Source organism: Chelonia mydas, chromosome 20 (assembly GCF_015237465.2).
Source record: "Chelonia mydas isolate rCheMyd1 chromosome 20, rCheMyd1.pri.v2, whole genome shotgun sequence".
Lineage (NCBI taxonomy): Eukaryota > Metazoa > Chordata > Testudines > Cheloniidae > Chelonia > Chelonia mydas.
This window is the reverse complement of record NC_051260.2, coordinates 811,165-838,958: the sequence shown is the minus strand read 5'-3', so window position 1 is coordinate 838,958 and position 27,794 is coordinate 811,165. Positions and strand designations below refer to the sequence as shown.

General features: G+C 43.8%; 1 protein-coding gene across 9 annotated transcripts in view; it reads right to left on the bottom strand.

Annotated features, from left to right (window-relative positions):
- Positions 1-4,312: 4,312 nt before the first annotated feature.
- SCN8A (sodium voltage-gated channel alpha subunit 8) overlaps positions 4,313-27,794 on the bottom strand; it is a 114,956-nt gene continuing 91,474 nt past the window's right edge. For 6 of the 9 annotated variants that reach the window (XM_043533205.1, XM_043533204.1, XM_043533199.1 and 3 more), the window contains 7 exons: positions 22,914-23,036; positions 16,707-16,991; positions 15,866-15,919; positions 13,981-14,118; positions 12,514-12,618; positions 10,110-10,380; positions 4,313-9,023 (listed from right to left, as the gene is read on the bottom strand). In XM_043533205.1, coding sequence (XP_043389140.1) covers positions 7,876-9,023; positions 10,110-10,380; positions 12,514-12,618; positions 13,981-14,118; positions 15,866-15,919; positions 16,707-16,991; positions 22,914-23,036 — 2,124 coding nt within the window. In that variant the 3' untranslated portion in view covers positions 4,313-7,875. The remainder of the gene's footprint in view (positions 9,024-10,109; positions 10,381-12,513; positions 12,619-13,980; positions 14,119-15,865; positions 15,920-16,706; positions 16,992-22,913; positions 23,037-27,794) is intronic. The other 3 variants (XM_043533201.1, XM_043533203.1, XM_043533202.1) reach the window with 1 other exon arrangement.

The window sequence follows — 27,794 nt, the reverse complement described above, 5'->3', positions numbered from 1 at the left end:
CTTGCTTCTGGCTTTGCCCATCTCAGCTGGCTGGGTTTCTGGCTGTTTGGCGGCTGTGTGCAGCGTCCATAGCCCGTACAAGCTGGTTTTGAATTAGGTCCCAGTGGCTCTTTCCCCCTTACTGTTCTTTGCTGCTGCTTAGTTCTAGTTTTCTCCCCTCTGGGGTGTGGCTGCAGCCGGGACCAGCTCTCAGCACCAGCTAAGCAGGCACATGCTTGGGGCCGCACGTTTCCAGGGGCGGCTTTCCAGCCGTCCTTTCTGTCCAGGGCAGTTGCGCTCTCGGAGCTGCACCACTTAGACAGGGTGAGGGCACCGCGCCCCCGGCCGCAGCGGGAAGGGGAAGCCCCAGCCCCAGGCTGCTGAGCGGCCAGAGCCCAGCTGCTACCTGGGGAGGAGAGGGCGAGTCCTGCCAGGGAGCGGGGGCTGCGACACCTCATGTGCGCACCGGCTGCTGCGCGGCCTTGTGCCACCCTTTACATGGGGGCATCTCTGCGCGGCCGGGGGGAGCCCCTGCAGGCGCTGGGAGAAGGGGACATCACTCCCTCCGCTGCCAGCGCCACCCGCAAGCCCCAGCCCCACCTCACCTTGGGGCAGCAAAAACCTAGAGCCGGCCCTGCCTGCGGCCCGCCCGCCTCTGCTGTGTGGGCTGAATTAGACTGCCCCTCATTGTGCCTTAGGCACTAAACCACCCCCCTGTGCAGCCATGCCATACCCAGCCCTGTCCCTGCCGCTCTCCCCCCGCCTTGGATTGACAGGAAAGCGGCACAGCGTTTTGCAACAACATGGGTGTAATAACCATCACAGGCACCTGGGAAACGACTGGAGCTGAAAGTTAAAAAAAACCAACCCTCCTCACCCTGCAAGTCGTAGCAGGAATTGTGTCCTTAAGAACATTTAAAAAAAAAAATCATAACCAGCTCTTACCTCGTGTTAATGTCCAGAAATCACCCAGAACCAATCGTAAAACCACGGCCACGGGGACAGGGCGGCAAAGCGGGCGTGTGGGTGTAAGTGCATAAAAAAGGAAGTGCTCACGGACGGTGAACAGTCCCAGCAGTGCAAGCTCTCTGTTGGTCCCCCTCGGAGGGCTGAGGCACCTAAATCCTTTTCGGCCACGTGGCCAACATGCGTGCTGCGAAGGGGGTGGCTGTGGAGCCAGCTTGGAATTGTCAGAGCCAGAAACCTTCCAGCCACAAGCCTATCCCTGCTCCTGCACCCTCCCTCTGACCCGCAGGTTGCAACGCTGGGTGCGTGTGGAGGGAGAGGGGGTGACTGTCAAAGGCACCAGTTGCCATTCACCACCTAATCCCCCTCTACTGCACCAGACTGAGTAAAACACAGGAGTTTCACCCGGCCTGTGGAGCAGAACGGCCCCGGTGTGGCCCTGTGCAGGAGGCAGAGGGGCTGCTGTTCTTAGGGGTGTAACCACAGAGGCTCTTCTTCACGACGGGGATTGTGGTAGCTCAGTGCAGGTTTGAAGCAAAGATTATTTATTTTTAAAACCCCAAACTAACCCTGACCCATTGGCTTTCATGGCTGCCAGGATCGTGCCCACGGTGCTTCATGACACAGGAAGTCAGGCTCATTAAGCCAGCTCAAAGAAGGGGAAACAGAGGCACAGCAGGGGGAAGTGACAGAGCCAAGGTCCCACAGCAGTCCAGCAGGAGAGCCAGGCACAGAGTCTATCACAGCCGCAGCCGACTGCCAGATCTATCTTGTGGCCCACAGTGCCTGTGTGTTCAAATAAAGTACATGAAGCCAGTTGGAACCTGATCCTGCAAAGGGCTCAGAGCCTCCTGCGGGGTTTGACATCAATGCAACCGGGGGGCGGGGGGGGGGAGAATGGGACATTTTGGCAGCTTAGGGGCACAGCACACCCTCTTTGGCATGGGCCTATAAGCACTTCCTCCTGCAACCCATTTTAAGGGACATCCAGTTTTTCCCCTAATCTGCAGCAGTGAGCACCATGTAAACTCCAGGTTTCTCTGGGGTGTTGGTTATGCAGAGCCATGCCAGCCCCTGAAGGGTGACAGGTCATGCAAGAGAAGAGGTTAAAACAAGATGGACATACCTTTTTATTGCAAATTCCAAAGTAAAAAGATGTACAGTACAAAGGAAATCAAAAGTCAGACTCTCAGACTTCCAGCCCACTGTGTTTTTACATTCTTTCACCACCCCTATCCCCCAAACACCAATTATTTCCTCCTCCTTTCTTCATGTAAAACAGAACAGGGAACAAAATCTAGGAAGGGTGAAAGGGGAAGGCTAATACAGCATGGGGGGGGGGGGGGGGGAATCAACACAGTATCCAGAACAAGTCACATAAGCAAAGTAAAAGGAAGAAAATCTTTGCCCTGATCGTTGTTGAGAAGCTGGGTTCACTGGAGCAGTGCAGTTTACAAATGACTCATTTAGCAGCATTTATGGTACCATCTCATTTCCCCCTTAGTCCATGATTCTACTGTGCACATCTAAATAGCACTTGCAGCTGTGAATCTCAAAGCACTTTACAAATGTTAACTAATTGAGCCTCACAACACCCCTGTGAGGTAGGTAATTATACACCCATTTGACAGATGGGTACAACTGAGGCACAGAGAGGTTAAGTGATTTGTCCAAGGTCACACAACATGTCAGTGGTAGAGCTGAAAATAGAACCCAGGAGTCCTGTTTCCCAGTCTCCTGCTCTAGCCACTGGACACCACTCCTCACCTCATCTATGCAGAATACACCCTCCATACGCACACACACATACACACACGCACCTCTCTATAAAATCACAACATGCAACAAACTTGCAAAGGGCAAATTTTTCTCCTCCTTTAACTTTTTTGGTAATTTGTTTAGCATTCTTTTTTTAACGTGACTGTTAAATCCAGGTGCAGTACACCACAGCCACATCTTGGGCAAGCTTCCCACCAAGTTCAGGTGGTGCCCCACAATCCTGGCTTGCAGTACCCACAGCTAGTCCAGGACCAGGCTTTCGTGACCAGATACTGACCAATGTTAGGGAATTAGCATTCTGGGTACAGGGGTTGGGTTGGGTTGGTTATTGTTCTTTGCTTTTGGGTGGGGGGAACCTCTTCTAGGGAGACCTATTTTAAACCAACACCTGATTTGACTTGGAACCATTTTGACACAAAACCTGGCCTCCAGAGAGACATAACTAGCACACGAAGCTAATGCACTATCTTGCCCTTTAATTGGAAAGAAAAAAAGTGTACAAAGGGAAGTGAACAAAGAGGCGACAGCATATGAGTCCTACTGCGCACCACTGAATGGATTCAGCAATGGTCAGCTGCCTCAAAGGCCCCCTATGGCTTACCCTTACTGGAGTTTCTCAAGTGAGAGGGGCAGCTGGGTTCTCGCCCTTCTGCTGCTCCTGCAGCCACACTGCACGAGCCTTGCTGCGTGTGTTGAGGATGTCAGGTATGCTGGCGGATTTCACGTAGTCTGTACAATTTTGGCGTATGTCTTTAAAAGTGAATGGATTGGAGGGAGAGTGCTGCAGACTTAAGTTCCCTGCACATCGACAGAGCAGATCGAGCGCGTGCGAGCAGCAGAGCAAGCGTTCCGTACACCCAGGAGCAAGAGGGGACTGCAGGCTGCGTAGCCTCCAATCTGTGGCTTGTGTTGAGCCTACCAGTGAATGGGGGCCGGTTTTGATGGTGTTTTTCGTGATGCATTCACTAAGATATTAACGAACAGCCACCACTTGGCCTCACAAAGGCCACCAACCTGCTCAGCTGCTATCAACATGCTGCAGTCACCGTGCCCAATCACAGCACTGACCTCTGAGGAAAATCCCAAGGGGCTGCGGATTGGCACTAAGACCGACCTGTCTGCTAGATACCAGCAAAGAGCCACTGAAGGCCACAAATCTCTCACGGTGAACACTAAAAACAAGAACAAAAACATTTCCACGAGCTTCCCCTGCAACACAAGTTAGGTCTTACTCGTGCCACTTTTATATATTTAAAAAAAAAATAAGAACCCAGCAAGAATGGGAGCGAGGAGGTGGAAACCAGTCAAATAAATGGACACCAAGACACTCTTACCTTGTTTATTTCATTTTTCTTTTGGATTATAGTTATGTGATTTTTAATCATGTTTGGGTTAGAGCAGGATGAGCCACCATGCAATCTCTAATATGCTGATCTTCAGCATTGGTCTGGCACAGCTTTAATATTTGTTGCAGCAGAAAACTAAATAATGCAAAAGCTTGGGTGCGGCCTCTACGATGGCAGCTCATGGTTTTTTGTTTTTTTCTTATTCTTCCACATGAGCTTTCGTTTGGTTTTTTTTTTTTTAAAAGTGAAAATAGACCAGAAAAGTGAGTGAAGCAGCTTGAACTGGTATTTCTTTTCCCCCTCCCCAGCCCTTTTAAGAACAGGGTAATAAATGAACCAAAACAGCATGGAGGATTTTACGCATGCTGTGGGGGCAGGAGGGACGACCACTTGTTACAGCCTCACTCTTCTGGCATTTTAATCCAACAGTGGCCTACTGTTTTATTCCCACAACCCTGAATCGGGAATAAAAAATTCCGCATCAAGGACCTTACTACAAAACCCCCCCTAACACCCCCCCCAACACACACACACACTGTATCTGCATTTCTATGCAATGATATGGTGCATGAAGCTATCCTGACTGCTTTATTTCAGACCAAAGCTTCCTTTCCAGCCTCAGCCTCACTGTGTGAAGGTTCCCAAAGACGCAGACCAATTCTCTCAGCACCCTGTGAACTGTGGCTGAGGGATATTTGCTACGAAAAGGAAATTTTTAAAAAATAAAACAAAAAAATGAATTTTTCAGTTGAACAGGAGGATGGACTCTGCTGTCCCTGAACAGCTGGAGAAATTATTCATTTTATTTTTCAGCAAGATTGATGGTTTAGGATGACCTTTGTATTTAACAGAGACTGATAAATAGTTTAACGGTTAAAAACAGAGAGAGATCGCAGGGAAGTCTTACTTAAAATGACTCCAGTAGCTCCGTGAAGTTACCAGCATGAGCAGCAAATGTACCATCCATCACATACAGATTGATCGCCCAACTTAAAGAACAATTATGTAGTTTAGCCAAATCTTGCATAGAAATGGTCAGAGAACTTATTGCACATTGGAATAACAAAAAAATATTTTTGTGATTGTAAAGATAATTTGCACTAAAGCTTTTCTTTTTGGGGTGTAGGGTTGTTGTTTTGGGGGGCGGGTAGGGAATGTACATTGGCTGACAACATCTAAAAATCTAAGGAAAATATTTTAAAAATTAAAAACAAACATGGACAATGGCATAAGCCAGACGCCGTTCTATTTAATTCTTGTATTTACAAAAAGGCATGCCGATAAAATAAACGGATATATTACAGTATTTATAATATTTTCTTAAAAATTTCAACCACACTTTTCAGCTTTTTTTGTGCTGTTTACAATGTAGCCTGTACATATGTATGTAGTTTTCATCTTTATTATACACCATAGCCTAGTAGTAAGTGGGGTAAATCTAACAGGGTTGAAATGGTCCTTTGTTGTGTTCACCAGTACAGAAGAACCCCTCCACTGACATCATAATGGCTAAACTATGCATTTATACAGTCCAACTTGGCACAGATGTCTGCCAAATAGCGTTTGTTTTTTTAAGTGACACTTGTCATCTGGGTTGTGAGATTATACAAACCAAACTGCCTCCTGTCATCTAAAAAGTTTTGCCCTTTTAAAGATACATTTTATTTGGCCTACATTCAGTCATCCTGTTCCTCTTCATTCTACATTACAGATTCAGAGCAGTAATGGCATAACCCCCCCTTTCAAAATGTAACAGGGCAGCAACACTAGAAACAGTACACAAGCTGCAGCTGGAAAGCAGTCTTGTTTCCGTGCATTGCTACCTTTTCCCATTGGCAAAAAGAAAAGGAGGACTTGTGGCACCTTAGAGACTAACCAATTTATTTGAGCATAAGCTTTCCTGAGCTACAGCTCACTTCATCGAATGCATCAGATCTATTCCCCAAGGCTGCTTTGAAGAAAATATCACCTAGATTGGTGACTGACAGCTGACTTATTGATTGAGGAGGACACTGAAACAGAATATTAAAGGGTCTCATATCCTTACGAAGAAACACAAAAGTCTGAGCTTTCCTGGTGACATTCCCACAGAATGATTTACCACTCAGTGATTAGACTAGTTGAGAGGCAGCTCTAGCGTCTACCCAAATCTGCAGGACCTTTTAGTTACTACAGTATGATAATGTATGAAACAGAAAGAAGGTGAAGGCATCAGACACCTGGCCTGCAGCACCGTGCCCCATATCACATTGCTATTTTATTGTCAACTGTAATGTGTTCCACTTTGTTTAAAAACCTTGTGGCTACAGAAGCAAGGAAAACCATGAAGCATCAAAGTGCAAGCTTCAAAAAGTAGTGATGATGGAAGAATATAAAGACGACTTCAGAGTTTCACAAATCCACCTGGGTCTCAGCCCCCGCTGCCACCCCAAGAAAGCAACAACTCTGATGAACATGGGACACAATTAAACTCCGTGAGTTACAAGTCCCCCATTTAAGATAGATTTATCCAAGTTCCCAAAATTGCACCTGCAGAGACAATATGCTATTTCCTACATAGCACTGTTCTCTCTACACTAGGAAGTGCCTGCTGCAGTATGGCGGCTGAACAATAATTAATATTACAGGACACAAATGAACTTGTTGACTGGTATTTTTTAAGCCCTAGATTTTGGTTTTGCAGTGCCATTCTTGAATATTATATATTCCCCCCTCAAATGGGATCCAGAGCAATATTTAGGTTTTTCTTTCTGTATGATTATTTGTTTAAATGTGCAAAAGATGGCTGTATGGAAAAGACAGGTTGTTAAACATACACACACACACACACACACACACACGCACAGATTTCATCTGCTTGTTTCATTTTTTTCCTGCTAGAGGGTGTATGAAAGAAATTGTTACAAATTGGTAAATATTAGTGAAGGGCATGATTATATTTAAGGTTAACCTCCAAATACAGTGTGTGGTAGTCAGTGGAGTGCCTCGAACTTATGGCTTAACCAACTGTTGTGGAAGAGTATTGAGTGTCTTGTGGTTTAATGATTCTTCATGCATGGTTCCTGGTCACAGCATGCCATCATGCAAATCATTTCTATGCATTGAACAAGCACAATTTTTTTTTAAATCAGCCGGAGCAAGTTTCCAGGCTGAAGATACCTGATTACCCCATCTCCCAAACCAAGTAAAGCCCATGTAGAAAGTAGTATGCAGATAATAAATACCAAATAAACTATGACAATCAAATGGCATGGGCTAAATGGGTGGTTTTTTGTTTCTTTTTTTGTTCAGTTTTTATTTTGCCTTTTTTTTTAATTATTTTTTTTCTGCTTAACTAAATGCAGGAATGCAAATTAGTTTTGCATGAACAAACAAACCCTTTAACATTGTGACTTCTGGGTTTTCTTTTGATAAATCAACAAAATGAGAAAATAATCAATTTTTGGCTGCTTTGGGAGATACATTAATCCAAGCAGCGGGTTTTGTTTTTTAGTGTGTGTGTGTGTTTTTTATTTTGCTTGTTTGTCCCAAGTTGCATTGATAGATGTGGAACATGCAGTAGCCACCTGCCCAAACAATAGAAAATCCTTTTTTTCCTTTTTAAATGTTCATTTAGAAGGGTCCTTTAAACAGGTGGTAGGTCACTGCTTTTAGATGCAACTTTGTCACACAATAAGCAGACTGTTTGGTATAAGATCTTCAGGTGTCTCCTTAGCTGTTCTGTATTGATATATTTTGTGACGTTTGTAAACAATCTTTTCACTTGCAAATTTTTAAAAATTTGTACAACATATTTTTGTTTGTCTCAACACTTGGACTCCTTGAAATCTTTTTGTCTTTTTGCTCGTTCTCGTCTTCCTTCCTCCACCCGCAGCTGTTTCTCCTTTTCAGGTTTAGTTACACTGTCATAGGATGGGAGGGATGCAGTGGATGGGGTGCCTTCTTTTTTCTCCCGATTTGTTCCTCCATTTTCCAGCTTAGTAGAGGCAGACTTCCGGCAAATAAAGCCCCGTTTTGCTAAGCGAACCCTGTAAGCCCGTTGGATAACCACTGCCGAGACATCTTCCTGCTTGCGCCGGAGCGTGGTCGTGATGGGCTCATAAGACACTTTGGAAGGGTTAGACGCCACAAACCTTTCCTCCATCTGCTGCCTCAGGATGTCCAGCTCCCCACTGTCCCCCAGCACACGCTTGGTGAAGGCAAACAGGATGTCCAGGCAGTGGATCCTGTCCCCGCTTACCATAGGCAAGTCCATGGCGATGAGTTCGATAGTGTTAGGCTTAGGGACACGGAGTGGGTGCTCCAAAGCATCGGCAAAGTCTGCCAGCTTGCAGTATTCAATGAACTGTGTGGCATCAGGGTCAAACTTCTCCCAGATCTCATAGAAGGTTTCAAAGTCGTCCTCGCTCAGCGGGTCAGCACTCTCCTCTGTGGCTACACTGAAGTTCTCCAGAATGATGGCGATATACATGTTCACTACGATCAGAAAGGAGATGATGATGTAGCTGACGAAGAAAAAGATCCCCACAGAGGGGTTACCACAATCTCCCTTGAAGCTGCTCCCGGGGTGCTCCTTATCTAGGTCGCAGTCCGGCGGCCGGTTCAGGATAGGCAACAGCAAGCCATCCCAGCCAGCCGAGGTGGTGATCTGGAACAAACAGATCATGCTGTTGCCGAAGGTCTCAAAGTTGAACATGTCGTCTATGCCGGCCTCGTGCTTTACGTAGGCGAAGTTCGACATGCCAAAGATGGAGAAGATAAACATGACCAGGAACAGCAAGAGGCCGATGTTGAACAAGGCAGGCAAGGACATCATTAAGGCAAAAAGCAGGGTGCGGATCCCCTTGGCCCCTTTGATCAGACGCAGGATGCGGCCAATACGGGCCAGTCGGATGACTCGGAAGAGAGTGGGTGACACAAAATACTTCTCAATGAGATCAGCCAGGAACATTCCTAAAGAAGAGGGCAGGGGGAAGATGTTATAACCCAATTTAAACCAGGCAAGGGATCACTGGCAGTGCTAGCATAGAAAAGCTGGCTCAAACTTCCACAAGGGACCTCTCATTCTGTGTGTGCCTCAATTTTTGGGTGCCCAAATTTAGGCAGCTAGGACCTGAAACTGGCACCTCTTCTTGGGATTTTAAGGTTCAAGGACATGAAGGCATTTGGACTTGTGTTTCCTTGGTTGTTCATCCCCTGGATCTTAAGGGACAATAATTATTAATCGCACTCAATGAAAGAGATCTGGAGAAGAGGAACTATGTAGAGCTCATATTGTATTAGCCTGTGGGCCCACATTCTAAGGCCCGGAGCCTCAAAGGTATTTAGGCTCCTAACTTTCATCGAAATCAATGGAACTGGACCCAAGAGTCAGAGACAAAGCTGGCTCCAATTTGGGGCTGAAGGACAGTCTCTATGCTTTGAGCCAGGTTAGTCCAAAGATATGGGGACTTTTCCAGTAGGGTGAATGCCATCTTTCAAGTGACTCTGGAGTAATTTATGCATTTGCCATAAAAGAAACACAAATCTGAAAACAAAAAGTGAATTCCAGGAGCCCAGTTTCAGCCATTAATTCCAACCCAAACTGGAATCCAGAAGTTGTAAATCCCTCATTGATTGAGGACAAAAACCGAATAACACTTTGTCTAGAGGCACTAGAGCATTCCAGTCTCAGAGTGGTTTATAAGCATTAGTTAATTAAGCCTTGTAATACCCCTGCGAAGCAGGTTATATTCCTGTTTTAGATGTGAGAAAGTGAGATGTGGAAAAGTGTTTTACCCAGTTTTACGCAGTGAGTGAGTGGCACAGCAGGGAAACACCAGAGTCTTGACTTTCAACCTTTTGCTTTAACTACTAGATCATGCTCTCCTCCCCGAGCTGGAAATAAAACTCAGGAGTCCTGCCTCTTTAATTGCTGGGCCACATTCCATTTCACACCATCCTGCAGACACCTACTTCTAGTGAAGACAGCCTTATCCAACGTGCATGTCAGGAAGGACACTGCACCCCACAAGCTGCTCCACTAGCTACTCCACTTACCCACGACGGACAGAATCACGACCACGAAGTCAAAAATGTTCCATCCAATGGTGAAATAATAGTGCCGCAAGGCAAACATCTTCAGCACGCACTCACAGGTGAAGAGGATGACGAACACCAGGTTGATCCACCAGAGGATGTCGGACATCTGGCTACTCTGTGTGTCTGTTTCCACCATCATGGTCACCATGTTGAAGCAGATGAGCATCATGATGATGATATCGAATGCTTGCTGAGTGACAAGGTCAAAGACAGCTCCTTGGATGCTGTTCTGCATTACAGGAGAGGAGCCATGGATGGGAGGCGGGGGGGGGGGAAACACACAGAGGAAAGGTTTAGCAAGGACTGCTAACAAACAAATCTACCCGTTAGATAAAGGGACACAATTTGCCCCTGATCTACCAAGCCTAGTATCCCTCTTTTGGGAGGCCCTACTCACTATTCCAGTGTCTACAGACTGGAGAGAAAATGGTGGCTGTCCAACATGTGATCAATTTACACCCCAAAGCATAAGAACGGTCATATTGGGTCAGAACAAAGGTACATCTAGCTCAGTATCCTGTCTTCCGACAGTGGCCAATGCCACGTCCCCAGAGGGAATGACCAGAACAGGTGATCATCAAGTGATCCATCCCGTCACCCATTCCCAACTTCTGGCAAAAGAGGCTAGGGACATCATCCCTGCCCATCCTGGCTAATAGCCATTGATGAACCTATCCTCCATAAATTTATCTAGTTCTTTTTTGAACCCTGTTATAGTCTTGGCCTTCACAACATCCTCTGGCAAGGAGTTCCACAGGTTGAATGTGCGTTGTGTGAAAAAAAAAAAACTTCCTTTTGTTTGTTTTAAACCTGCTGCCTATTAATTTCACTTGGTGACCCCTAGTTCTTGTGTTACGAGACGGAGTAAATAACACGTCCTTATTTACTTTCTCCACACCAGCCATGATTTTATAGATCTCTATCAGATCCCCCCTTAGTCGTCTTTTTTCCAAGCTGAAAAGTCCAAGTTTTATTAATCTCTCCTCAGATGGCAGCCATTCCATATCCCAATCATTTTTGTTGCCCTTTTCTGAACGTTTTCCAATTCCAGTATATCTTTTTTGAGATGAGGTGACCACATCTGCATGCAGTATTCAAGATGTGGGCGGACCATGTATTTATATTGAGGCAATATGATATTTTCTGTCTTATTATCTATCCCTTTCTTAATGATTCCCAACATTGTTTGCTTTTTTGACTGCCGTTGTGCATTGAGTGGATGTTTTCAGAGAACTATCCACAATGACTCCAATATCTCTTTCTTGAGTAGTAACAGCTAATTTAGACTCCATCATTTTATATGCATCGTTGGGATTATGTTTTCCAATGTGCATTACTTTGCATTTATCAACATTGAATTTCATCTGCCATTTTGTTGCCCAGTCACCCAGTTTTGTGAGATTCCTTTGTAGCTCTTTGCAGTCTGCTTGGGACTGAACTATCTTGAGTAGTTTTTTATCATCCGCAAATTTTACCACCTCACTGTTTACCCCTTTTTCCAGATCATTTATGAATATGTTGAATAGGGCTGGGCCCAGTACAGACCCCTGGGGGACACCACTATTTACTCTTTCCATTCTGAAAACTGACCATTTATTCCTACCCTTTGTTTTCTATATTTTAACCAGTTACCAATCCATGAGAGGACCTTTCCTCTTATCTCATAACAGCTTACTTTGCTTAAGAGCCTTTGGTGAAGGCTTTCTGAAAATACACTATATCCACTGGATCCCCCTTGTCCACGTGCTTGTTGACCCCCCTCAAAGAATTCTAGTAGATTGGTGAGGCATGATATCTCTTTACAAAAACCAGTTGACTCTTCCCCAACCAATTATGTTCATCTATGTGTCTGACAATTTTGTTCTTTACTATAGTTTCAGCCAGTTTGCCCAGTACAAAGTACTTGTAATGAAATGTAATTACCAGTGCTACAGGCTGCCAAAATCTTATCACCAGCATATCCATGCTCTTTGCTGAGAGCCTTGAAGGCCAGTGCTATTATCCACATTTAGAGATGGGGAGCAGAGGCACTGAGAGACCAGTGTGACCTGCCCAAGGTCCCACTGGAAGGCTGTGGTAAAACAAGTAATTGAACTCAGGTCTCCTGAACCTTAGGCTAGCATTCTAACTACGGAGCCATCCTTCCTCTCAGATGCTAAACTCTCAGGACTGGCTCCAGCTGGCAAATCAAGTACGACACACAATGACTTTCTCGGATTATTACACCTGCAGTATAACAAGGCATTGTGGAGTCTAGAGTGAATCTTCAAAGCAATGGGCACTGGTATGAGGGGGCTCAGCACTGTTGAAAATTGGCCTCATAGTTATTATTCCTCTAGCTCCTGTTAAATCACACACTTACCAGAGGCCGGGGAATAGGTTTCTGAGGTTTCTTTGAGCCAAGTTTTTTCATGGCATTGTAGTATTTCTTTTGTTCTTCTGTCATGAAGATATCCTGACCTCCAAAGTAAAAGAGGAGAAGCAAAAAAAAAGCTGGTTATAATCAGTCCATGCACATTAAGGGAAAGGGATCACAGTACAGGCTCAGCTACTAGGCTACATGCCGTGGGGCAAACTGGTGGTAACTATTTTAGATAGAAATAATTTGCACCAGATTCCAAAATTATTGAAGTTATTCTGCAAATTACCCTGGCTCGCAGACCATCTGCTAACACAGTGTGGTGGCTGCATTACCTGTGCAACTCCCTCACTTCAGGCTTGGAGTGAAAGAAGAGGCAGAGAGAGTGGCCGAGACTTCTGGCATATCCCACTTCCATTCTCTTATGGAATTTCATAGACTCATAGAAATATAGGGCTGGAAGGGAGCTCAAGAAGTCATATTGTCTATCCCCCACAATGAGGCAAGATTAACTACATCTAGACCATCCCTGACAGGTGTTTGTCTAACCTGTTCTTAAAAACCTCAAAGGACAGGAATTCCACAAGCTCCCTAGGTGGCCTGTTCCAGTGTTCATCCTATAATAAGTTTTTCCTCATATCTAGCCTAAATCTCTCTGCAAACTGAGCTGATTACTTCTTGTTCTATCCTCAGTAGATATGGAGAACAATTGATGACTGTCCTCTTTATAATAACCTTTTACATATTTGAACATTATGATCCCAGCCAGCTTTCTCTAGACTAAGCATGCCCAATTCTTTCAACCTTTCCTCATAGGTCAGGTTTTCTAACGTCATTTTTGTCACTCTCCTCTGGACTCTCTCCAATTAGTTCACATCTTTCTTCAAGTGTGGTGCCCAAAACTGGGCACAGTTCTCTAGATCAGGCCTCATCAGTGTTGAACAGAGCACCACACTGTCAACTCATAGTCAGTTTGCGATCGATCCACTATAAGCCACCACATCCCTTTCTGCAGTACTATTGCCTAGCCAGTTATTCCCCACTCTGTATTTGTGCCATTGATTTTTCTCTCCTAAGTGTAGTACTTTGCTGGAATTGAAGGTCTGAAATAAAGACATGACTACAAAATAGAGACATGAATGAAAATCAAGGTGTGTTTAGGGGAATCTACAACTTTTCTGAACCTCACTAAAGTTTGGGCAAAGATTAAGTTGGTTCTTGTTTTATTGCAACTTGTTTGCCCAGCCCCCTTCCTTAAACAGGCGCTGGGGGCAAGTCGATAAGGGTTGTTAAGAGTCACAAACAGTCTGTGATGCTAAATTCTAAGCGATGAGGCTCAACACCGGAATCACTGAGTGAAGTTCTATGGTGACATTATGCAGGAGTGTCCCAACCTTAAAATCCATTCATCTGTTTGTCCGGCAAATAGCCCAGATCTGCCTCTTTAACCAATAAAAAAAGTGGACCTATCTTTTTCTTTTGTTGATTGAAGTTATCAATGATGACACCAATAAACAAGTTCAGGGTGAAAAAGGAGCCAAAGATGATGAAGATTACAAAATAGATGTACATGTAGATGTTGTCCTCATACTTGGGTTGCTCTTCTTGCTGAATGTGGGGATGGGGAGAGAAAGAGACATTGCAAAGACAGTATAAAGTATTGGTACAAAGAGCTGTTGTCTCAGTTCAAGTGTCTGTGTTAGACTAGGAAGGTGGCATGTGGCTCTTCTGGAACTTTTCTACCTTTTTTTTTTTTTTGGTTAATTTTGTGCTGGTGAAATGTGCCTCACTGGCAGCATGTGCTCACCTGCAGAGCTCCAGTACAAGCTTCCCCATCAGCACATCCCAGGGGAGCTCTGATGAAGACAGGAGTTCAGTCTCCACCTACATTCAGACCTTTACACTTCTGGCTGCAACGAGCTGCCAGCTTGGATGGTGTTTTTTATGATGTGATAAGCAGGAACTGGACCCAGTCCCACCCAAAATCTTTTCACATAGGGGGCACCAAATAGCCATCAGATAGGATGAATTTATGATCACAACCAATCTGGGCCAGACTTGAGCTGGTTACCTAGAGGAGAAAGCATCTGTAAATGTTTTACCAATCCTGAGCTATCTCCTTCCCAACACAGGTTCTATAATTAAGGTCCTGGAGCCCTCCCTTTTGCATATTTCTAACCAGGGCTCTGGAGCAACCAAGAAAATGCCATCAGAGAACCAATCCCTGGTTATGCACTGAAGCCAGTGCCTACTGAGACAGGACTTTGGGGGAAGGGTTAGTCACAGCTCTGACTCAGTTATTTATTTCACTATGGAGCCTTAGTATCTTTCTTGATTTAAGGAGCTTCCAGTGACCTGGAGGAGAACACCGGCCTAAATCCCACTTCAGTGCAACTGGAGGTCACTTTGATGGTAATACACAAACTTCTTAAATGAACCTGATTACCCACCTTCAAATCATTAGTAAAGCCAAAAACCCTGAATTTTGGAAGTGTGACACACTCACAGCTCCCCTCAACTTCAACTGGAGTTTTGGGTGTGCAGCCCATAAAATATCCAGTGATTTGCAAATCAGAGAGGAACCATAAAATCAGGGCAGGAACGCACACTGTGAAGGTTAATATCTTGCATTTAAAAACAGTAAGAACCTCAGACGAGGAAACAGTGAAAACAAAAACAGTTTAAATATTCCCCCCCCCCCCATTCATGCTGTTTGCCTTTTTGCCTTTCACTCAACATGAAACAGTGAAATCAGAGTAGTCATTTTCTTCTGTTTCTTTTTATAGTCAGTTTCATTTTCTGGTTCTGAGGACAGCACATTTGGGGTCCCATCACTGACTGAAAAAAAGTTTTTTAAATTCCAAATTCCATTTTACTTGAAACTAAGAAGAAGATGATGAAGAAGAAGAAAATATTGGTGTTTACTCTACCCTGGCACCATGCAGGTACATCATGGGTGCCAGGCAGCTAGAATTTACCTCTAAGCCTGGGCAGGGGTACATGGCAACTATGCAGCTAATATTCCTGCCATTGGACTGGAATAGGAGCCAAGATGTGGCCAAAGAATCCGTGAAATGGCAGACCTAGCAGCTATATCCCCTTCCTCCCCAAGGTGTTCCCCCACCCCGTGTCCAAAGATGAAATAAACATCCCCTTGCACTCCTTCTCCGCTGTAATTCTCCGAAAGTGAACCCACTCTTTTAGGTTCTGTACAACATCCTTTAATGGATAACAATGCTGTAACTGCAGGAAATGCAACCGAATGATCACTATTGCAAATAAATAAAAACAATAAGCACAATTTAAGAATAAGAAGTGGAATTTTGGAGGAGGAGTGGTGGGGAACGTGCTTTACCTTTCTGGAATCTACCGCTGCATACATGATATCCATCCAGCCCTTGAAAGTAGCCTAGTGAAGAAAAGCACATATTCTTTTAGAGGGAAGTAATTTAAAATGAGCCTGGATAGATTAGATGTGTGGTACAGAACTGCATGAGGGGAGGTCTCACTTACTCTCTTGCTTTCCCTTTATAAGGCACTATTTAATTTCACCTGTTGCAGATCTGTGATTTTTATGGGCAATTTATTTAAATCTGCCTTTTTCTCATGAAGTGGAGAACTTCATATACATTTTTAAAGACATTTTATTGTTGCCTCATTAAATCCAGGGTTTGGTGGGGTCTTAAAAATTGCATAATTAAAAGTGTTTTTTAAAAAATAGACTGGATAGAGCTCTCTGGGAATACAGGGTTAGAGGCACCCCAGGCAGGGCCAAATCATAGAATCATAGAATATCAGGGTTGGAAGGGACCTCAGGAGGTCATCTAGTCCAACCCCCTGCTCAAAGCAGGACCAGTCCCCAACTAAATCATCCCAGCCAGGGCTTTGTCAAGCCTGACCTTAAAAACCTCTAGGGAAGGAGATTCCACCACCTCCCTAGGTAACCCATTCCAGTGTTTCACCACCCTCCTAGTGAAAAAGTTTTTCCTAATATCCAACCTAAACCTCCCCCACTGCAACTTGCAAATGTGCAACTTATATCAAAATGAGGCTCAATGGCCTGATCCAATGCACATTCACAAGTCAACAGGAGTGTTGAATTAGGGGCGTAAGAGGGAAGAACCCAGAGATGGAGATGGTCTGTTAGAAGATCTAACATCTACTGTGGGCTTGGAGGTGGGAAAGGCAAAACTTACAACTTGGAGAAGAGCCAGGTATCCTGCCCCAACATTGTCAAAGTTAATTTTCACGTTCTTCCATCGGATCTCAGTGGAGTTGGGCGGCATCAGTGCTTCACAATCGGTCCTGTTGTTAACTATCTCTATTTCGAAGCGCTCCTCAGATGTCTCGTTAAAGCAGTAATGGTATTTCCCAGCAAACAGGTTAACCCCCATAATGCTGAAAATCAGCCAGAAGATAAGGCAGACCAACAACACATTCATAATGGAAGGGATAGCGCCAACCAGGGCGTTGACAACCACCTGCGTTGGAAGGGGTGGGAGAAAGTTTTAGTATAAAACAGAAGACAGTAGGCAGCAAGCATCAATACAGCTGTTTTTCGGGGGGAATAGGAGGCGAGGCCACTGACAGGTCCGTGGCTTTTAGTCTAGACTAGAGTTTGCAGTAAATTATTTCCAAGTGGCTAAAGGTTCTGTTTAGAAGCCCACTGGATACCGGGCTTGATGGACCATGGGTCTGACCCAGTCTGGCTGTTCTTATGTTCATCTGTTGAGATCCTGTTTATTTTAAAAACAGGGTGAGTTCTTTTTGGATCTGCTGACTTTGAGTTTGTTTTTTTGTGGGTGTGGGTGTGTGTTTGTGCATGCATGTGTACAAGAATTACTTTTAAATAATTTTGATTGCCAAAGGGAAAAAATGATGTTACTGAGTGAGGCTGGGCTCAAACTCTCTTCACAATAATCAATAGACTCCTACCTGACTAATTGCTCAAAGCCAGGTCCAAGGATATCATTGCTCATGGATTTGGAGGAATTTATCAGCCAGTGGTCCTTATGGCCATTCCCCACTTTAAAACAAGGCTGTGGTCACTTACAGACCCGCTTCCTGCTCCCACTGAGGTCAGTGGGGAATTCTGAGCCATTAACTTCAATGGGAGCTGGATCGAGCCCTAAAATTGTTCTCTTAAGACTAAGCCATGAGTCAGTGTAAACATCAAGATAATATTTGTGACTAAGCAAGGCGACCATGTTGTCTCAGGCAAATAGCTGAGCATGCAGGTTTGCAAGCTCAAGAAGAAAGAAAAGCCATATTCCCTTCTCCAAACTGCAGCATATAAAACAGGAAGTGGTGTGCTGTTTGGTCACAGCTCATCTTTTCACCATTTCCTAATTTGAGTCTCAGAAATTTGGAGTGGTGTTTCCCCAAGCCCTCTCCTGACAAACACATGGCAGAATTTAAGCTCTCATGTTTTTAACATAGCCAGGCCAGTGGGATATTAAATCTTTTATTACAATTCTCCTATATTAGGTTCCTTTAGTAAATTAAAATTTTAAACTGTTTCATCCCTTCTGTCTAGTGTCAAAGAGGAACATTAATCAACGTTCTAGTCAAATACACTGGTTTCAGGCATTCTGTAATTCAGGGTTTAAACAATAAATATATGACAATTAATAACAATGTGGACTCCTCATAGCACTTTTCAGACAGGTCTCAAGGTACTTTACAAAGAGTCAGAAAAGCAATTGGGGTGGGAGTTGCAGTGACTCTTTGCTTCCTAAGGCATTTTCATTATCACTGAAATGGTGATGGTGGCCTAAGCACAGAACTGGCAATCGGATCTTCTGTTCCTGACTCTGCCACGACCCTGAGCAAGTCATTTTGCCTTTCTGAGCCTCAGTTTCCCCACCCAAAATAGAGGTGTCAGAGTCAGGTACAGAACCCAAGTTTCAGCTCTTCCTTAAACCACCAGATCACAGCTGTTCCTCAAAAGAAGTCACGGTTAATGAAAATGCCCTAGGTAGTAAATAGTCACTACACCAGCCCTCCTAGTCCTCCCTGGCAAAAAAGATCAATTAAGCCAGTGATTTGCCCTCTTGGGATGCTCTTACTATCACTTATGGGAATTAAGACATTGAATGATCCCAGTCCCTTCTACCAGTTACTTCATGCAAAATGCCAAAGTATCTCAGCAGTCACAAATGGTGGAACGCTAACCTCCCTGGTGACAAATGTCTAAATCAGACTCTCAAACTGGTCGCTTTCTGCATCATTATTTCATGTTTAAATGTTTTATGTAACAAAATAATTAGTAATGATTTAGTCATGTTTCATGTTGACTCAAGTGGCTCCACTCTGTAATCCAATGGGATTTCCCTATACATGCTCACTGAAAATTATACTGGTCCTGAAAAGAGATGGACTGAAACCAGAATCTTGGATTCGCATCCCAGAAATTTAGACCCAACTCCAAACTTCATGGCTTGGCCCCATCTCTACCCCTCAATAACTTCATACAAAATCTACAGATAATTTAAATTCAGCATAATAATTGACCAGGATGCCATTTTAGCTTTTAGATGCCCCATCAACTTGGCAATGTGGCAGTAAAAGGGTTAAATACACATGTACTTCTACTGAATGAAGTTTTCCCTGCAATGATTAACAGGGTTTGAGACTAATCACTAATCAGTTTTACACCAGCATAAATCCACTGACTTACATTGGTATGAGATCAGCATCAGGTCCTTTAAATAGATGCTAAATACACACCTTTCCTTCCAATTACCTACTCCCCTAAGCGCACACACCATAGTGATCACCTACTGTATTTTACAACTATTCAGATATTGGAAAGCTGATATACCCCTGACTAGTTGTAGAGTAAGTATGCTGACTGGACAAATGCTCTCGCTTCCTGTAATCATTTACCTGAATAAACGGAATCAACTCACACTGTTTAAATTGATCATTATAACCATAACCAACTTTCAAAAAATCTGAGAGAGGGAACATGGCTTTTGTGTGCAGACTGTGCATTGGCAATTGACAAAAGTGCATGCATGTTTCATAGCATTACTGTCATACTTCCTGAATAATTTAAGAGCAGAGCAAGCTCTTTAAAATGCAGATTACTATGGAGTAGAGAAAAGCAAAGAACTACTTGTAATGTTTCCTTTGCAAAGGCATTTCAAATTACTGTCCTTGGGGTTGGAGGGATTGTTTTGGTACACTTATATCAAAGTCACAACAAAAAAGAATGGAGAAAGTTACAACGTAGCACAGTTACAGTTAACCCCTTTGTATCAATTTTGCTGAAGTGAAACAGGTTCCCAATTTTAAGTACGTGTGAACCTCTCGATTTCACACCAGGTACAATTCAAAATCTCCAGGTGGGTGGGGGTAGGAGTGGGAGTGGGAGGGGGAGGGGTGGGGAGATCATTCTCTCCAGCATGATTTACATTTATTTTTTAAAATGACATTTATTATCTATGGACTTCATACTAGTTCTTTTTCCTTTCTGATTATACTAGTCTCTGTGACCATGTTATATCGTTATATAAACCACTTTTAAGCATTAAACTTTAGCAAAAGAACATATGTCCTAATGACCAAAAAAAAAATTAAGAACATTGTGTTGACGTTGCAGTAGGGTGCAAATTGGTTCTATCTGGATGAAATTCATCCTAGTGCAGAAGGACCCTTCATAACACACAAACTCCACATTTGTCCATTGTTGGAGAAGTGTACACAAAAGTGGGGGGTCCTGGGGGCCCGTCGGCTGGAGAAGCAACTGTGGAGGGGGTGCTCTAGACCCCTAAATTTGCCAGACTCCATATGAACAAGGCCTGATCATTCCGGCTTTGTGCCACTGGAACAAATTTCACCCTTTGTGATTGTGCTATGTAACCTGTAAGCCACTGTTTAGCATTAAACTAAAAGCCCTACTGGCAAGGGGGAAACCCCCTCTCCCCAAAGCAGATTAATGTAGCCCCAGAGAGGAATCAACCCTGTTTGTATTTAGCATGTAGTTCACACAAGCCATCTTCGCTCAACCTAGATTTTAAGTCTTAATCATACAATTATGCTTTTTTATAAGAATCTCAGACAGGAATTTAAGTTAAAGGCTATCCTGCTAAATATACTAAATCTGTAGCTTTTGGGATATTGATATTTAATCCACACCTTTATTATGACCCAAATGATGTTAACAGTATCAAGCTGTAGACAAAGCTAGGGTGACATTCTGGCCCCACTGAAGTCAATGGGAGATTTTTCATTAATGTCAATGGGGCCAGGATTTTAGTGTGGAAAGGCTACGGATTTTTCCAAGAGTGTCAGTTCAGGTGAATGTCCCATGAGCATCTCAAGGTTAAGATAAAAACACACATGGTCAATACCTGAAATCTGTTTTAGCAGATAAAGGCCATTTCCAGTAATGATACTTCATATTAATACCATGCACTTGTATAATGCCTTACACCTAAGGATCTCAAAGCACTTTACAAACAGTAATTAAACGTCTCAACACCCTTGTGAAGTATTATTAACCTCTCTGTGCCCTGTACCAAGGGGCTAAGTGACTTGCACAAGGTCACTCCCAAATCAGAGGCAGAATCACAGCTCCCTGTATCTGGTTCCAGCAACAAGACACTGCTGCCTCTTCATGCACTTAGGGTAAAATGTGCTCCTGCACAGGATGCGAGCACACAGCTTATGTCCACTAACCCCTCACATTTGAGAATAAATGGGATATAAGTAGCCATGGGGTGAATTTAACCATTGAGTTTGCTGTATGTGCCAACAGCCATGAACTGCATGAAACAATTATAATGTTTTTGGCACTGGGAAAAGGGAATCGAGAATTCTGCTTCAGCTATTTAAATTATTTTAAATTGACACAGATTTCATTCCACTATAACAAAACTGGAACTGTGGTTCTGAGGGCGGATGAGCAGGACTGGCTTTTCAGGGGCTGTACTGTGACTGTGCTATTGAAGAAATTTGCAGAAAGATTTTTATAGGATTAGCCTCATCAGGATCATTTCTGCACAGTTAAGGTCTCACTAGTGCTTTCTACACAACTCTGATATGGCCATGGTGTGTAGCTAATTTGAGGTTAGTGTATGTAGCCAACAGCGACTGTACCATCACTACCCTCAGTACAAACTATTGCTTCCACTGGATTTTCCTTTTAGATATTGTAGTTTATGTCATGCCCTAGAGATCTATTTGAGAATTCCTTTAACAGGCCATTATATGCCTTAGGCCATTATTTTGCTCTAAATTACACCCGTGTAAATCCAGAGTAATTCCACTGACTCCAATGGAGTTACTCCAGAGGTGCCCTGGAGTAAATTTAGAGATGAGTGTGATCTCCCAGCTGTTTTATTCCATTTCTTCTATGATATCTTTAAATTTCAGTGTGCACTTTCTTGATCTTTAGTGCAATAGACCTAAATTAACATTTTTCACAACAGCAACAGTGAAAATCCGTTGGTCCAACATACCCTTTACCTACAGAAAGGTATGTTTTGTTGGATTGTTTTGCTTTTTTGTACATGATTATTTCAATACAAAAGGAGGGGGAAAAGCACCAAAATATAAAATCAGTGGCAAAGTAACGAGACACTGCAATCATTTCAAATGGAATCCCCATGACATTGGTGCCATCTAACAATTTCAGGAAAGCTTGTTAAGTTCAATGCTTTGCTTGTGCTTTGTTGCTAATATCACAGTGACAGGACCGGGTACCATAAAAGCATGGTAAAAGGGAAAGGAAAGCTTCACTATCAGACAAGGCTTCCAGTCATCACCAGACTGGATTGAGAACAACAAGGTGCAACAAGAGGAATTAAACCAAAAGCTTTTTTGAAACAGCTGAGCTCCCCCACATTTCCTTCCTGCAGGGACTAAAGGCCTGAGTTATCCAAGAAGGAGAAGCAGCTTTTTACTGACTTACATACATTAGATTTTTTTATAAACCCTTTAAATTCTCCTTTGATTAAATCCCACCAGCTCCCACTGTGGCCAACACCTTGGGGGAGAGAGGGGGAAGACATTTGAGGTGGTTCGAATTCTGCTTCTTTGCACCTGGTGATTCTCCCTAGATAAAAAAAGTTACAGCTGAAAAGCCCTCTCGGATGCTAGAGGTAAAAGCCAGGCCAAATGAGAACAGCCAAGTGTTGAACATGTTCTGCGAATGGCATGTGGTTTGGGCCAATAATTAATGTAATGAGGCAGCTAAATGCATCTCCCTTCTTTAAAAGGGGAGTGTGCAGCAGAGGGCAGGGTAAGGGGACATAAACAGGGGTGTGTGATCAAGTTAGCAGCTGCATCATGATTCTGCCTGGAATTATCTTTCCACCAGTTTGATCAGTTCTAGCATGCTTAAAAAAACCCGCTCCACAGGCATGCAGAAGGGTCAGCTGCTAATGGCATCTTACCCTCATCCCCTCAAATCGGGACAACGCTCTTAAAGGCCTCAAAGCTCTTAGTGTCCTAAGGGACTTTATGGCACCTAGTTCCGAGTAGCCCAGGGCATTAGCTACAAGGCTGACTAAAGAGACCTACACAGAAAACAAAAAGAAAAAGAAAAAAAAAGAAAAAAGGTTCCAAACTGTTAGAACGAATCCCCTAGCACTGATTGCCCAGCCCAGACTGCAGGTCTGGGGCCCCCATAGATAAATGCCGAAGACATGACACCAGCTGCCTACTTCACTTGACTGAAACGACCTGAAAGGAAATAATGCGGTTGAGAGAGGCATAAGAAAAAAACAAAGGGGAAAAAAGAAGTGAGAGAGAGGCAGAGACACACAGACGGAAACAGGGTCTGTTGGAAGGAGGAGCCCAAACGGATGACAAGAACCTTACCCTGGCCCTTTTATTGTCTGCAGGGTCCAAGCAGCTCCCATTAAATTAAGCCAGACAAATTTTAAAGGTACCTGTGAGAAAGAATACAGATAAATACACACACTGCACAAATTGTCCTGCTCAGCTTATTCAAAGAGCAGTCGCCTCACTCATTCCTGGTGGCGGTGTTCTTTCTACAGCAGTGACCATTGAGGAATAGAGTTTATTACTTAATATCAAAAACATAAGAATAATTTTGGGTGTGGATTGGTATCATAAAATACTGAACACCCTTGGCTTTAAAGCACTCCGTTTCAAATTTCTATCACTTTTAAACCTGACTTTTTGGTTCTGCTAACCCAGCACTTCTCTAGCATCTCCATACAAAGATTTGCAAAGGATGCAGAGCTTAATCATCACTGAGCATCACAACCTGCTTTGAGGGAGGGGTAGTATAATCACCCCATTTTACAAATGGGGAAAGTGAGGCACGTGATAACGACATGACTTGCTCAGAGTCACACAGTGGGGCTATGATAGAGCTGGGGATAGAATCTAGACGTCCTAAGTCCACTGTGCTCTGCCTTAACCCCAAAGCCATCCTTTTTTGTTAAAGATCATGGCTTAGAATATAACTTAGGGTCCATTATTGTGAGCTACGGAATGTCCTCAGTAGGTGCTGAGAGCAACTAAGCCTCTTGCAGGACTGGGTCCTTATCCTGTGAATTCGAAGGGACCTTCTGCCCGTAAAGTACCATGTACGCTTAATGGCGCTACAGACATGATCCAATTTTCATTTCAGTCACTGGAAAGACTCCTGTTTATGACACTGGGATGTGGACAGGGTCCTGTATAATAACTGTCCTTCACCATCAACACATTCATCGGCCTCCCATGAGAGCGCTTGTGATTTAAAATCAACCATTATTACACTACAGAGACACATAAGGACAAATATCTAAACCATTTAAAAATGTCAGTTGATCATTATGTATTATGAAATCACTGAGCCCTTACACAGCGATTTTCCTTATCAATCATTAGCTAGTTAATCCTCATAACAGGACACAGTTCCTAACAGTGAATTTTTATCCTCCTTTAAAACACGGACAAACTGAGGCATTCAGCGGTAAATGAACTTCAAGGATGATGCCAGTTCATTCTAGAAATGGGCTCAAGGAACCAAATTCAGGACCAGATTTCTAATGCTCCAATATTCAGGGATGCTTTGGTCTGGGCTATTGATTCAAGTCTCTCTGAGTACATCTACATGGCGAAAAACCGCAGCAGTGAGTCTCAGAGCCTAGGTCAACTGACTTGGGAAGGTGGGAGGGGCTCTCAATGTAAGCCTAAAATAGCAGGGTAGATGTTCAGGCTAGAACCTGGGCTTTGAAACCCTGTGAGGGGGGAGGGTCGTGGAAGCCTGGCTCCAGCCCGAGCCTAAAAATCTACACTGCTGTTTTTAGCCCTGCAGCTCAAGCCCTGCGAGCCTGAGTCAGTTAACCTGGGCTCTGAGACTGCTGCTGCAGGGAGGTAGGGGTTGGAGGGGGTTGCTGTGTAGATGTATCCTCTGTCATATTTATGACAGCTGTCTTCTTGCTTGATATGCAGTGGTTTGAACCAGGGACTGTCAGAGCTGAAAGTATGAGTATGTACTTCCTGATGTGAAGAGTCAGAAGGGGGCCGTAACAGATCAGGGATAGAAGGGGACACACAATACATGGACCTGGGGGTTACATAGTCACGGTCTATCAAAGTTTTCCAGAACAGTAACTCTGCCCAGTATGAGACACATTATTTTCCTCTTCCCTCACCATAGTCACATACATTTGAGCTTGAGTCACATACCCTGCCAGGTACAGGGAGATGGACACCAAGGTTAAGGGATTTAGGAGTGAAGGAATCTCAGACTAAAGCAAGAAAAGAATTTAGCAATCTCAGCCACTGCCCACTTTTTTCTGAGAGAAGCATCAGGATCTTTGGTATCTCGGAAAAAGCAGGTGCATTTCAGTGTTTCAAATACGCCCCAAAATGAGCGTGGTGTGGGGACATGCGTTTGAACTGATCTGTAGGAGGAGCTTCCTGAGGCGTATGTAAGGGGGCATGGAGGAAGTGGGATTGCTGACATTGTAGGATGAAGGTTCAATTTCATTTTACTGCTCATGAATAGGACTCCTGCTTTTCTCCATCTTCAGATTTGACCATCACCAGCTGGTTCACAGCAGTGGGCAGGAGGGACATTTTTAAGCGTTTGTCCATATGCCCTTGGTTACTCTTATAAGAAGTGCCATGGGACCTTTACTAGCCTCACAGTGGCCTTCATGGAACACATTCTATCTACTCTGGAAGGTCGCAGGGCTGCACTGATGCTGGTGGGTATGAACCATTGTTCCAGCAAGTGCCGGTATTTCAGACACGAGCCTGAGTCCATTGCCTTAGCCTCTGCTCCCATCCTACATTAGAAAGAGCTTTCTTACATGAGAGAACACACAGGGATTCTTCACTAATGTCAAAGAAATGCCTCACATAGGAGCTTTAGTTTATATCAGAGACAAGCAGAAGCAACATAGTTTTAAGTTCAAGTTCTTCTAACCCATCTCAACCAGTGCTGCACAGCAGTGTTGTCAGCCCTGGGCATGAGCTCAAGGCAGCCTGGCCTACTGACTAGAAACTTAGATTCAGAGAAACAGCTCTGTGCATCAAAAGACATCAGCTATAAGCTTCCATGAGAATTGACTCGTGCTGAGCGAGACCTTGATCTGCAGGTAAAAACCTCTAATGATCACAGGACGTAGCAAGCTGTGCTGTTAGGAGGGATGCCTACTGTAACTCTGCCTAGTGGGGAGGAAGGAATAAGGCTAGAAATGGCTCCAAAGCAGAGCAGCTCTTGGACGTGCTGCTCATATCAAAAAATCTACAGCCCTGCTTCATCACCAAAGACCAAGTGAGGGGTTTCAGATCCAAACTTCAGGATATGGGTGGGAGTGTCTGGACCTAGGATCATCTCTAATGTACTCACAATGCAGAAGTAATTCAAGCATTTCAAGTACAAAACAACCAAGACTTCACTGAGCCCCTCACCCTTAGATTAATGCCCTGGTCCCTAATGTGAACAAGACAAGAAATAGTGGAACTTACAAAAGAATATTTCAACCTTCAATGGCATTATTCAGTATTATATACTCAATTCACTGGAAACTTCAATAGGCTGTTTAGTGGGCATTGGTACATGCCAAAAGTAATCCCGATGGACTGAAAAGCAGAAGCTTTAATTATTATTACCCAGAAAAAGACTCTTTCTTCACATGTATACCCAGCAAGCTTTAGGAATCAGAGGAAGAGGGTTATTTACCAATGCTACCAAACCTGAAAAATAACATTCAAGAATATTGTTATATTTAAATGCTTATTTCCTCTTATTTATTGTTCCCATCATGAGATTCAACTCAAACCCCACTTCTGCCATTTTAGAGGCTTTAAAAGGATCTGCTCTGGCAGAGATCCTTACTCTAGCGGTAATCTGATGCTTTGAAAGAAGTGAACAAATCTGTACTGCATTTGCCAATTGTGCAATACTGCACTTCCTGACCCCAGCTGGAATTAGCTCACACCATGAAGCATGAGGACAGAGTAACCTTTACAATTTGTCTCCTACCTAGCTTAACTGCAGGCCTTTTCTTATTAAAGTATATCTAATCCGTTTAATCTTGCTCAACCATTTTGGGAGGGGTTAAGGGTCTGGTCTTGGAGTTTTCATTTTAGTCTTGTGTTTCACTATATAGTAAAACAAGAGAGAGTTACAGATTCACTAGACTTTACAGGTCAGAAGAGTTACTTAGGATCTGTGTTTAGAGGAGGGGCACCCAAGTGAGCAGAGAGCAAACAGGAAACTTTGCATATCCATTTTACTACAGTAAATATCAGATAATTTGATCCCACTTTTGGCTCCACGTTAGCAGTTCCCCAACACACTAGGGAAAATTCTTCCATCTACTCAGATATTTCTAGAGTTCCCATAGCCATTGTACAGCACAAGTAAATCCTACTCAGAAAAAAAAGTTACTCACCTTCTCGTAACTGTTGTTCTTCGAGATGTGTTCTTCACATCCATTCCATTCACGGTGTGCGCGCGCTGCGTGCACAGTCGTCGAAAAGTTTTCCCTTAGCAGCTCCTGGAGTGGCACCTTCATGGCGCTCAATATATAATCCTGCCAACCCGGCCCCCCTCCCCTTCAGTTCCTTCTTGCCAGCTACTCCGACAGAGGGGAAAGGAGCGTGAGTAGTGGACTGGATGTGAACAACACATTCCAAAGAACAACAGTTACGAGAAGGTGAGTAACCATTTTTTTCTTCTTCGAGTGCTTGTTCACGTCGATTCCAATCAAGTGACTCCCAAGCTCTCCCCCGGAGATGGGGTTGGAGTTAAGGAATCGCTGACTGGAGCATCGCTATGCTGAATGCCGCATCATCTCTGG